Below are 12489 nucleotides of genomic sequence, written 5' to 3' on the forward strand. Positions count from 1 at the left end.
GCCAACCAGAGTCTAAACCCCTAGCAAACAGAAGAGTATTCTAGGTATGGGGACAATCTGTTCACTGGGTTAAAGATGAGTAAAGACAGCAGGCAGGAAGTGTGTTTTTTGTGCCCTGTATCTCTCAGGGTATCTAATACTTAATGTTTTGTGTTTCAAGAGAGATTCTTGGAAGAATCCCCCTCTTCCACATCCCAACTTGAATTTGACAGCCAGTGAGCCAAAATTTAGGAATTTATAGAATCAGATCAACTACTGCAGTTGTTGCTGTAGAATTATGTATTGAGAGTCTGCATATTGATGAAGGGAAAAAAACCTACTTTGAGGCCATTAAGTAGGATAATTAGCTGAATTATGTTGCTATCAATTATGTACTGTTTGATAAAAAAAAAAAAACAACTCATATGTCTGTTTAAAAAACTCATTTTAGCTGCTGTTGTGTGTAGGAAATTTCTTCGGCTCCACTCCAGATGCTGAATGGGAGGAGTATAAAACTGGCATCAAGAAAGGTATAGAAATTTTTTTATGTAACAAATGATTTCTAACAAAGTTTCAAAGTTCCCGTAATTTTTGTTGGGTTGTTTCTCACACACAGTAGTTATTTAAGAATTTCCGTTTGATCTCCTCATTGAGCTGGGAAGGGTGCCTGTGCATCTGAGTGTTCACATTTTGAATTTGGTTGGATTTGGTTTAGAAAAAGAATGCTCGGGGTGCCTGGGTTGCTCAGTCAGTTGAACGTCTGACTTGATTTCAACTCAGGTCATGATCTCAGGGTTGTGAGATTGAACCCTGCTTTGGGCTCTGTGCTCAACGGGGAATCTGCTTGAGGATTCTCTCTCTCCCTCTGCCCTTCCCCTCACTCATGCTTATGTGCACACTCTCTTTCAAATAAATATATAAATATTAAAAAAAACAACAACAATTCTCTTCTAAGTAGGCAGGAATTGAAGAAATTCAACCACGTGTCCTTTCCTTTTTCTAGTTTGAGTGGTTTTTTTTTTTTTTTTTTTTTTTTATGAGGCTCTTTAGGGTCTATATTTTCCTTGTTATATATTAGCCATCCTCTTTAAGATGTCACTTCATCAACCAGTGATAGTATTAAATAGTCAGGCTGCAGGTTGGGTAGGATATCCTCAGTGGTGAGCACGTTCCAGAAATAGGATTGCAGCTTCATTACTTTTGCTGTGATAATTTTTCCTATTGGGAAATATTTCTCCAATTACAAAGCAGATCTGGTAACTGCATGGCGTCATGTCTGTTTCTCTCACTAGCTCCTATTCAAACATATGTGCTGGGTGCTAATAACCAGGAAACAATAAAATACTTCCAAGATGCTGATGGGTGTGAGTTAGCGGAAAACATTACTTATCTGGGTAAGTTGATATTTTTTGTGTTTGTAATTAACATAATAAAGTGTCCCAGGAATTAGTCTCCTGGGAAACTTGTGGCTGGATTCTTCTGCTATTACTGCTGAGAGAATGGGGTTCTTTCCCAAAGTCTGTATCTATACCCTTAAGAGTCTGGCATCTTTTCCTTTGTAGTCTCTCCCACCTTTCCCCAATCTTCTTGTACTTCCCCAAGCCAGTAAATACTCCTGCAGCCAACCAGAGGAGTCAACTACTTGACTATAGTATAAGGAGTACTTAAGGTATAAATTATGTTGAAACAAATTCCATGTATGTGGTCTCGCCACGTGACGTTGCTAGATACACACCGTTTGTTTGATTCCTAACTAGCTGTAGCTCTGTGGCTTACTAAGCTTTTGGAAATTCAGGTATTTAGTGCTGATCCTCACATTTTTCATTCCCTTTGTCCTTTCTTAGGTTCCCGGTCCACTTTTTAATTTCAGGTTGATGTTGTTCCCTCTTTAGCCCCTTGAATCTCTTTTAGTGGTTCTTTTTAATGTCTGGCCATTTAGAAAAGCACTGTCAGATTTTGTTTTTGTTATCCCCTCAACCTGCTGTCATCCTGTGGCTTCTTGGATCATTCGACATATTTTTGTCTAAAACGACTCCACTGCTCTTCACATTTCCTCTTTCTTGGTCTCTTACTTCTCTGGAAAGCTTCTACAGTTCCTTTGCTGTCTATGTCCTCCCCATCCTTCCCCACCATAGTCCATCTTGGCCTTTATTCTCTGCATCTGGCTGTGGCCTTTATGTAAGCAATCTTATCTCATCTTGCTTCAGTCACATGGGGCTCCTTTAGGCAAAAAATCGAGGGACAGATTTTTGTTTGTTTTTTGTTTTTGTTTTTTTTTTTTTTAAAGATTTTATTTATTTATTTGACAGAGATAGAGACAGCCAGCGAGAGAGGGAACACAAGCAGGGGGAGTGGGAGAGGAAGAAGCAGGCTCATAGTGGAGGAGCCTGATGTGGGGCTCGATCCCGTAACGCCAGGATCACGCCCTGAGCCGAAGGCAGACGCTTAACCGCTGTGCCACCCAGGCGCCCCTGTTTGTTGTTTTTAACCACTGTTTTGAGATACACATTTTGAAATGCTTTTGCTGTAGATCCTAACATAGGCCTGACTCGTGGCGATTCTTACAGTAGTTACTGGATTTGGATTAAGATCGCGGCTGTAGACATTTACGGTAGCCATTTTGCCATATGAATTTACTGCCAGGAGTGGAAAGAGCACTGAGCTGTTTGGGTTATTTCTGTGAAAGATATTTTTTGAGGCCCAGTAGGAGGAGCAAACAATGAACGTGATAGTGAGCTTGAAGTGTTGGGAGAATGTCCAACATGTAGTTGGAAGTGAACTTTCTAGAGTTTCAGAGTCAAATTGTTTCGGAGGAAATAGAATGCGAAGGAAATCACCACTCTGGTGGGGGCATATATCTTCATCTAGGTGGTAGGCAGAGAGAGCTGCAAGTGATTAGAGCAGTGTTGGGAGAGGTAAAGATAGCAAGTTCGTAGACTCCAGATGAAGAGAGACTGGTTTCAGAGACCAGGAGAGACCACTGGCAGTTATAGGGTGATTCATGACCTTTAATGGTGGGAGAGGGAAACCAGAGTGCGGTGGGTTCAGGAACAAAGAGGTAAAGCACTTAGAGAGCAGGGACTGCTCTTTTGAGAAATTGGAAACACAAGAGAAGGAAGTTTCTTTTTCAGTTAGTGTGTGTTCCTTTCTTAGGTTTTTTTTCTGGTGTGTGTGTTCCTGTTTCAGTTCATATGTGTGTTAATTGGCATGGTCCTTTATTAATTAGTATGTTTCTCAGTATGTTTATTTTATTTTATTTTATTTTTTAAAGATTTTATTTATTTATTTGACAGGATAGAGACAGCCAGCGAGAGAGGGAACACAAGCAGGGGGAGAGGGAGAGGAAGAAGCAGGCTCATAGCGGAGGAGCCTGATGTGGGGCTCGATCCCACAACGCCGGGATCACGCCCTGAGCTGAAGGCAGACGCTTAACCGCTGTGCCACCCAGGCGCCCCTCTCAGTATGTTTAGTACTCTGTTCTCTGAGGGGAAAGAGCCAGCTGAGAAGAAGAGATTCATTGTGTGAAAGGAAAGTGAAAGTTGATGGAGCAAGGTCTTGAAGCCAGCGGCAAGAAGCGGGGTCAAGGGCCCACGCCAGGAATAAAGTTAAAGGAGAGGGGCGCCTGGGTGGTGCAGTCGTTAAGCGTCTGCCTTCGGCTCAGGGCGTGATCCCAGTGTTCTGGGAGTTCTGGGATCGAGCCCCACATCGGGCTCCTCGGCTGGGAGCCTGCTTCTTCCTCTCCCACTCCCTGCCTGTGTTCCCTCTCTCGCTGCCTGTCTCTGTCAAATAAATAAATAAAAAATCTTTAAAAAAATAAAATAAAGGAGAGTAGAGTCTCTAGTGTTTGCCAGTTGCTGTTTCCACATGTCTTCCTTCCGTTGGAAGCTGCTGCCTGCGTGAAGAGCCTATGCATTCTAGACTGTGTTTTCCTCAGAACTGCTGTTCATTTTTCTCACTGCTTCTCCCTGGGTCCAGGTGTCTGGGTTCTTTTAATCCATGTAGAATCTCTTCTAGAAGGCAGGAAGGCCTTTTCTTAGTGTTTCCTGGCTTTTTTCATTCGTAAGGCACCACAGGTGAACAGACTAGCCCGTGGGTTCCAGCAGCCTGCATGTAGGGGCTGCTCTCCCTGAACGGGAAGCCTGGTTGTAGCTATCCACCTCTGAGACCCTGCAGCCAGAAGAGGGGCTCTAGAAGAGTCTGTGCTCATTCAGACATGCTGAATGGCGGGGAGGTAGGGCACTCATGGCATGGGGAGAGAGATTCATCACCATGATAATATTTCATTCTGCAGTTGTGACTAAAACTTGTCTGTTTTTCTCTGAACCCAGGTCGTAAAGGCATCTTCACCGGGAGCTCGGGGCTGCAGGTTGTGTACCTCAGTGGGACAGAGTCCTTAAACGAGCCGGTCCCAGGTTACAGTTTTAGTCCCAAGGATGTGTCTTCCCTGAGGACAATGCTGTGTTCAACATCCCAGTTTAAGGGTGTTGATATCTTGCTCACATCCCCATGGCCCAAGTATGTGGGGAACTTTGGGAATTCTTCTGTGAGTAGTGCTTGTTCAGTTGGAATTTCTATAAGCAAATTGCACTGGCTTCATTTGGGCTTTTGCTCTTTTTTTTTTTTTAAGATTTTATTTATTTATTTGAAGAGAGAGAGCGCAGAGTGAGAGAGAGAGAGAGCACGAGCAGGGGGAGGGGCAGAGGGAGAAGCAGACTTCCTGTTGAGCAGGGAACCCAATGCAGGGCTCGATCCCAGATGCTGGAATCATGTCCTGAGCTGAAGGTAGACACTTAACCAACTGAGCCACCCAGGCGTCCCCTTTTTGTTCTTTATCTCGAGGATTTCAGCTCTTAGTACCTTTCAGTAGAAATTTTTTGTTAATTATTTCAGGATACTTAAAACTCTATATCAACTGACCAAAGGAAAAACTTTGAAACTAGTTGATCTTATGAAAGCACAATTCACAGATGAGATCGGTGAAATCTTAATTATAAATGAATGCTTCTTTAAATTATATTCTCTGCTTCTAGTGCCTTCTTTCAGGCTTCCTCTTAATATGTTTTGAGGGTTCACTAATTTTTAGTGAAAAGATTTACAGCTAGTGGCAGCTCTGCAGTTGTATTTCTCTTACCTTCCATTCCACATTGTAGCATTTGGCTTTCAAAATATTTTTTTATGAAATTATTATGGGATGAGAGATAGTGATCTAAAGATGGGAAATGAGATGTTGAAAACTTGGTAGTTCTCTAATGTGAAAGCTACTGTTGGGATACCTTGGAGCTCACCATTGCATTTCATCATAATATTTTTTTAAGCGATCTAGAAGGGGATATAAACGAGGCTGGTGAATGACAGCTTTCACACTGGTGGAAATAAGCCTAAGGAAGATCTTGAAGGGCTGTATGTGAGGGCGGAAGGCATCAGCTGAGTTTCAGTGAAGGGAAACATAAGAATGCATTTAGAGACACATATCACTTAATAGTTGCAGAGTTATCAGTAACGATCCAGAAAAGGGTCTTCTGCCAGCTTCAGCACAATGTGTCTGTGACCAAAAAGACCAAGATGCCAGGCATTGTCGGGGGGATGTTGAAAAGAGACAGTATTCTCTTCCCCTTCGTGGCTGTTCTTCACCTAGAATTCAAGCGGCAGTGCTGACTGCGGTGAGAACATACGGCAAAGCTAGGGAAGATATGGCGGAGCTAGGGAAGAGGCAGGGAAGGGAGAAAGACACATGTATTGTCCTGTGAGGGAGGATGAGAAAAATGAGGACCCTTCATTTTGGGTGCTAACAAAAGGATTTTGATTCAAATTCATCAATGACTACATCTTCATAGGGGAGGAAACAATATTGTTTACCAGTCTCTGAGACACTACAACTCACCTCGAGGCTTTATTTAGTGGAAAACTAATTTTGGTAATTTCCTTATTTCCAGCTAATACCTTCTCTTAAGTTTGTAAATAATATTATGGATGAGAGATGGCATAATTTGTTGTTAATGAAAGCTAGGGATGTGTGGGAATAAGCCTAATACTTTTGACAGACTCGATGTTACAAACTTTAACAAGGGCGTGGTTGCATCCTTCCGCAAACCACACCTTCCTTGACTGAAGCAAAATAAAGGATTGCATGCTTATGTCACGAAGTCCTTGAATATTCCATTCCAAATAGTCGGAATAATCTGTGGATCCCAGGGGCCCTGAAACCTAGCTTTTAATTTTTATTTTCTGCATTGGCTCTGACTGTATTGTCGGGACTACAGGTACACAGCCAAGCAAATTATAGAAGCATAGTCTGTGGGCTCCGGAGAGAGAGATCACTTTCCAAAAAAGATCGTAATGAATCCTGTTTTGGTATTAGTATGGAGGGCTTACCTTACCTTTTACCGCCTGGCTTCTAGCAGCTGTTCCTCTTACGTGTTTGAGATGTCTCTGATTGCCACAGTCTGCAATTCACTATCCAAATCCTAGTGCCTACGTTTGTATCGACATACACATTTCAAATTTAAAGTGTCTCGTTGTTTGCCTGCATTTCTTGATAACTTCTAGGTCCACTGTGATGACTGAATTTCTGTTTACTAGGGAGAAGTGGACACCAAAAAATGTGGCTCTGCTTTGGTCTCCAGTCTGGTTACAGACTTGAAACCAAGATACCATTTTGCCGCTTTGGAAAAGACCTATTATGAGAGGCTTCCTTATCGGTGAGTAGCACTGCATTATTTTGGCTTTTTAAAGATTTGCCCTGGATCTTCTGTGTGAACTTCTCTTGTTCATCTTAGCCACGTTACATCTTCATTCCTTTTGGTTACTCAGGCACTGAAGTGAGTGGCTCTGAAATTATTCAACTCTTCTCAGTTTGTTTCCTAATTTGAAATACAAGGGATTGGATGGTATACAGCCCCTTAAAGGTATGCAGGTCTGGAGGAATACTACTGTTTAATTCTCCCAGCTTCATGTAACACAGTATGTCCTATTTCGATCAGGTCAAACCAGTACTCTTTGTATAGTCTTGAAAACTCACGTCTCAGCCTAATCACTTCAGAAGTATTTCAACTTGAGACTCAAGAACTTGTATCAATTTTTTTTCCCTTTTATCTTAGTTTGAGTTTGAGGGTGGAGTTTTTAAAGTATATCTTGCAGAGACAATAAAACCAGTGTTTTATTAGTGATAGAATTAAGTTAACTGTGAATTATCTTCACTGGTGAAAAGCATGGATAATTTCTAAAATAATCTATAAAAACTTCTCCTTTTTTTTTTTTTTTTTTTTTACAAAAAGTGTTGTTGAAAGTTCAAAAAATACAGGCGAGCAAGAAAACCCCCCAAAACCTCAACAAACCTATCCTTCCTCCATAATCCCAAAGCCTAAGATATAATCATAAATAATACAGCTTTTTCTGTTATATTTTCATATATGCATTCTAGAAAAGCGTATTGTTCTCTAAAACCATGTACTAAAAACAGGTTATGGGAACAAACCTCTAAAAACCCATCCAACTTTTTTTTTTAACCTTTCCAGCTTTTAAGGTTCCGAACACACATTTCCCCGAGGAACATACTACCAGTGGACAATAGGCACATGAAAAGATGCTCGTGCCATTAGCAATTAGGGTAATCCAAGTCCAGCCCACAGTGAGATTCCACTTTGACACCCACTAAGATGGCTACAATCAAAAACGCAAATAATAAGTGTTGGTGAGGATGTGGAGGAATCAGAACCCTCATGTGTTGCTGGTGGTAATGTAAAATGGTGCAGAAACTTTGCAGAACTGTTGGCAGTTCCTCACAAAGGTTAAATACAGAGATACTGTCTGACCCAGCAATTCCACTCTTGTTCCAGTGAAGTGAAAACATTGACTCATGCAAAAACTTGTACACAAATGATCAGAACAGCATTATTCATAATAGACAAAAAGTGGAAACAACCCGAATGCCCATCATCTGATGCTCGGGTAAAGAAAAAGTGGTATATCTATACTTTGGAATGTTATTCAAGAAAAAGGAATGGAGTACTGATAAATGCTACATGGATGGAACTTAAAACATTATGCTAAATCAAAGAAGCCAGGCGCAAAAGACCACACATATCACATGATTTCCATTTATACAAAGTGTCCAGAATAGGCAAATACTTGGAGATATGGAAGGGACTAAGTTGGAGGGGAAATGGGGAGTGACTGCTAATAGGTACAGAGTTTCTTTTTCTGGTAATAAAAATGTTCTAAAGTTAAATTGTGGTAATGGTTGCATAGTTCTGTGAATATGCTAAAAGCCGTTGAATTGTATACTTTAGGTGGGTGAATTGTATAGTATTTGAATTAGATCTTTTTTTTTTTTTTTTAAAGATTTTATTTATTTATTTGACAGAGATAGAGACAGCCAGCGAGAGAGGGAACACAAGCAGGGAGAGTGGGAGAGGAAGAAGCAGGCTCATAGCAGAGGAGCCTGATGTGGGGCTCGATCCCATAACGCCAGGATCACGCCCTGAGCCGAAGGCAGACGCTTAACCGCTATGCCACCCAGGCGCCCCTTGAATTAGATCTTAATAAAGCTGTTAAAAAACAACAACAACGAAGAAACCTGTGCAGCTTTTCAACCGGAACTGTAACAAAAAACCATAACCAGCATAATAAAAATACTAACATAGGTAAATTTCCACCAACATTTGCACCTAAAATTACAGTCAGTCCATGCTTTACTTTCCTATATTGTATTATTGTAAGTGTTTTGCTTCCTTTGAGGAGCAGTTTGTTATCATTAAAAACACTGTTCAAGGGCGCTTGGGTGGTTCAGTTGGTTAAGTGTCTGACTCGTGATTTCGGCTCAGGTCAGGTGATCTCATGGGTTGTGGGATCGAGCCCCACGTCAGGCTCCATGCTCAGCGGGGAGCCTGCTTGAGATTGTCTTCCTCTGTCCCTCCCCCCACTCGTGTGCTCTTGTGCTCTCTCTCTCTGTCTTAAATAAATAAATACATCTTAAAAAAAAACAAAACCCACCATTCAGGGGCAGCATCCTTCATCAGTCATTTTTATTTTAAAATAAATGAGGGAAGCCTCGTCACGGCTCTTGGAGGGCACTTGCAGCTCTCCTGCAGTAGTTTTCTGTCGCTGCTGTACAAATTACCACCAACTTTTTTGCTTAAAACAATCCCATTTATTACCTCAGTACTGTAGGTCAGAAGTTTGACATGAGTCTCACTGGTCTAAAATCAAAGTGTTGGCCAGGTTGTGTTCATTTCTGGAGGCTGTAGGGGAGAATCTGCTTTCTTGCCTTTTAAAGTTTCTAGAGGTCAGCTATGTTCCATGGCTCATGGCCGCCTTGCCCCATCTCAAAGCCAGTAATTCTGCGTGAATCTTGCCACTCTAACTTCTTCTGAACTGACTTTTCCCTCTGACTTTTCTGCTTCCCTCTTTCACCTTTTTGTTTTAATTCCAGTAAAATTAACAAACAGTGTTCTATTAGTTTCAGGTGTGCAATATAGTGATTCAGCAGTTCTGTACATCACCCGGTGCCCATTGCAGTGTGTCCTCTTAATCCCCATCATCTATTTTACCCATCCCCCCACCCACGTCCCTTCTGGCAACTGCCAGTTTGTTCTTTATAGGTAAGAGTCTCTCTCTCTCCCTTTTTTTTTGCTCTTCATTTTTTGTTTGTTTCCTAAATTCCAACGTATGAGTGAAATCATTCGGTATTTGTCTTCTCTGGCTGACTTATTTCACTTAGCGTTGTATTCTCTAGCTCCACCCATGTTGTTGCAAATGGCAAGGTTTCATTCTTTTTAATGGTTAAATAATACTGCATTGTATACATACACCACATCTTCTTCATCCATTCATCAGCGGACAGTTGGGCTGCTTCCATATTTTGACTATTGTAAATAATGCTGCAGTAAACATATAAGTGCATATATCTTTTCAAATTAGTGTTTCGTATTCTTTGGGTGAATACCCATTAGTGGAATTACTGGATCTGTTCCCGTGTGTGTGTGTGTGTGTGTGTGTGTGTGTGTATTTTATTTATTTCTGCTCTAATCTTTCTTATTTCCTTCCTTCTGGTTTGGGGTTTTGTTTGTTCTTTTTCTAGCTCCTTTAGGTGTAAAGTTAGGTTGTTTATTTGTAATATTTCTTGCTTCTTGAGGTAGGCTTGTGTTTTCTCTCCGACTTTTGTGAATCATGTCAGGTCTACCCAGGTAATCCAGGATCATCTCCCTATCTTAAAGTCACTTGATTAGCAACTGATTAATTCCATCTGTCACCTTATTCCCCTTTGCTGCTTTTATAAGCTAACATTCACGGATTATGGGGATTAGGACGTGGACATCTTTGGGGAGCTAGTATTTTGCCTGCCACACCTAGGTAGCCTAACAGTGGGAAGTATTATCAGTTCTTGAAGCTGCTGTTGTAGTCACTACTTGCAGTAAAAGTAAAGAAAGACACTTCTGCAGGACATTCAGCTGTTTTTCCTTAATGTCTTCATGTATACTGCTAAAGCTTCTATTTAATTATGAGTAAACTCGTTTCAATCATTTTAAAAGTTGCGTATGAAACAGCATGACTTTCACCTTATACTGACATCAGTCCCATTTACCAACTATGAATGTATTTCCTCTCTTTATTTATTTTTTTTAAAGATTTTATTTATTTAGTTGAGAGAGAGAGCGTGAGAGAGAGAGATCATGAGCAAGGGTGAGGGGTAGAGGGAGAAGCAGACTCCCTGCTGAGCAGGGAACCTGATGAGGGACTCCATCCCAGGACTCCAGGATCATGACCTGAGCTGAAGGCAGACACTGAACAGACTGAGCCACCCAGGGGCCCATATTTCCTTTCTTAAAGAAACAGGTTATAGCAGACAAACTGTATTTTGGCTTATTTCCTTTCAGGAATGTGAATTTAAAAGAAGTATTTGTGTATTTGTTTATATACGATGGTATTATGCTAGACTTTTAAAATAAAATTGTATATTGTGACAGACTCAGGAAATTTCTGTAGCATGAGGAAAGGAAAGAGCTCTAAGGGTTGATATCTGTATTAACAGTTAACTCACTAAAAATAAAAATATCTATAATGCCATAACTTTTTTATTATAATTATAAATAATAGTTGCTCAATGTAGAATACTTGTAAAACATAGAAAAGCTCAAAAAAGTGTTTTGGTGTATTCAGTTATATTTTTTTCTGTGAAATATAGACACTCATGTATTTTTATATTTTTCCTAGAAAAATGAAATCATACTATAAATTACTATTTGAAGCATATTTTTTCCTACTAAAACTTATTTCTATTTGGTTTTCATTATATTGCTTTTTTTTTTTTTTTTTGAGAAGGGAAAACATTCAAGGGGCCAGGGGTGAAGGGAGGGAGAGGGAGAATCTTAAGCAGGCTCCATACCCAGCGATCATGACCTGAGCCGAAATCAAGAGTCCGACACTTAATTGACTGAGCCACCCTATTATATCCCTTATTATAGCTTTTTATTACACACAAAAAAAGAATAGTATAATGAACCCTCCTGTACCCATCACCCAGCTTCAGCAATTATTATCATTTTGCCAATTTTACAACTCTTTCAAAACCAAATGTTGGAGTTTTTGTGCTTTTCAGATATTAATCTCATTTTTTCCTAACAATATCCCTGCGAAGCAGGGATGATTATCCTACTGGATTTACAGGTGACATCTGAGACTGTGTTACTGGTGGTGATGGACTTAGGATCTGTGCTCTCTCATGGTCCCACAGAGTCTACATATTTCATAGCTGTCAATCAAAATTTAAGTTTTTTGGTGACCTGTTGTCTGTTAAATGTATTATAGAAACCACGTCGTTCTGCAGGAAAATGCACAGCATGTCACCAGGTTCATAGCTCTGGCGAATGTTGGAAATCCAGAAAAGAAAAAGGTAAAGATTCGAGTATTTGGTTGTAGGTTAATATTCATTGTCTGCCTAATAAATGTTTCTCTTGCCAGTTTAGCGTTCAGATCTTTCTTCTCTCCAGTTGCAAGGTCCCAGCCCTTCAGTGACTCCTTTGTGAAGATATAGTGGTGAAAGGTCAGGTTTCCTTGAGTCCTTTGTAGAAGAATTTAAAGAAGGGTTTGGGAAAATAGGCCCAGTGGAACCAAGGAGGAATTTCAAATGAATGATACTCCTTTCTTCCCATATCCATGTGGTTGTCTTTGTAGGTAGTCATGAGTTCGCCTGCAGATGGTACTCATCCTTTGCTTCTTTTAGCACCTTCGTTTTGCAGCAATAATAGCCTTTGTAGGATTTACGCAACCCCTCCTTGGCTTTGGGAAATCTTGGTGATACCTGGAATCTATCTTTGTACTGGAAAACAGTGCAGGTGAATGAAAGAATATACCAGAAGAGTATGTTATTTTTCTCGCTTCCCTGTGAGCATTTCTGAGTCTGCAGGTCAAAAGCAGGGTGTTGTGGATTGAGACAGCTACAGTCAGAACACTCAGGCAAGGAGGGATAGGCAGATGAATTATGTGAAGGTTATTCTGTAATATGTCATAAAC

General features: G+C 40.6%; 1 protein-coding gene across 4 annotated transcripts in view; it reads left to right on the plus strand.

Moving 5' to 3' along the window:
- Positions 1-12489, plus strand: part of CWF19L1 (CWF19 like cell cycle control factor 1) — a 28687-nt gene that overhangs the window by 3322 nt on the left and 12876 nt on the right. The window contains exons 3-7 of one of the 4 annotated variants that reach the window (XM_045802856.2): positions 431-509; positions 1272-1373; positions 4308-4522; positions 6559-6677; positions 11785-11869. In XM_045802856.2, coding sequence (XP_045658812.1) covers positions 431-509; positions 1272-1373; positions 4308-4522; positions 6559-6677; positions 11785-11869 — 600 coding nt within the window. Of the gene's footprint in view, positions 1-430; positions 510-1271; positions 1374-4307; positions 4523-6558; positions 6678-11784; positions 11870-12489 lie in introns of those variants that run through there. The other 3 variants (XM_087862801.1, XM_087862800.1, XM_087862802.1) reach the window with 3 other exon arrangements.

This window comes from Ursus americanus, chromosome 6, assembly GCF_024610735.1.
Source record: "Ursus americanus isolate L20-20 chromosome 6, mUrsAme1.1.p, whole genome shotgun sequence".
In the NCBI taxonomy this organism is placed as follows: Eukaryota; Metazoa; Chordata; class Mammalia; order Carnivora; family Ursidae; genus Ursus; species Ursus americanus.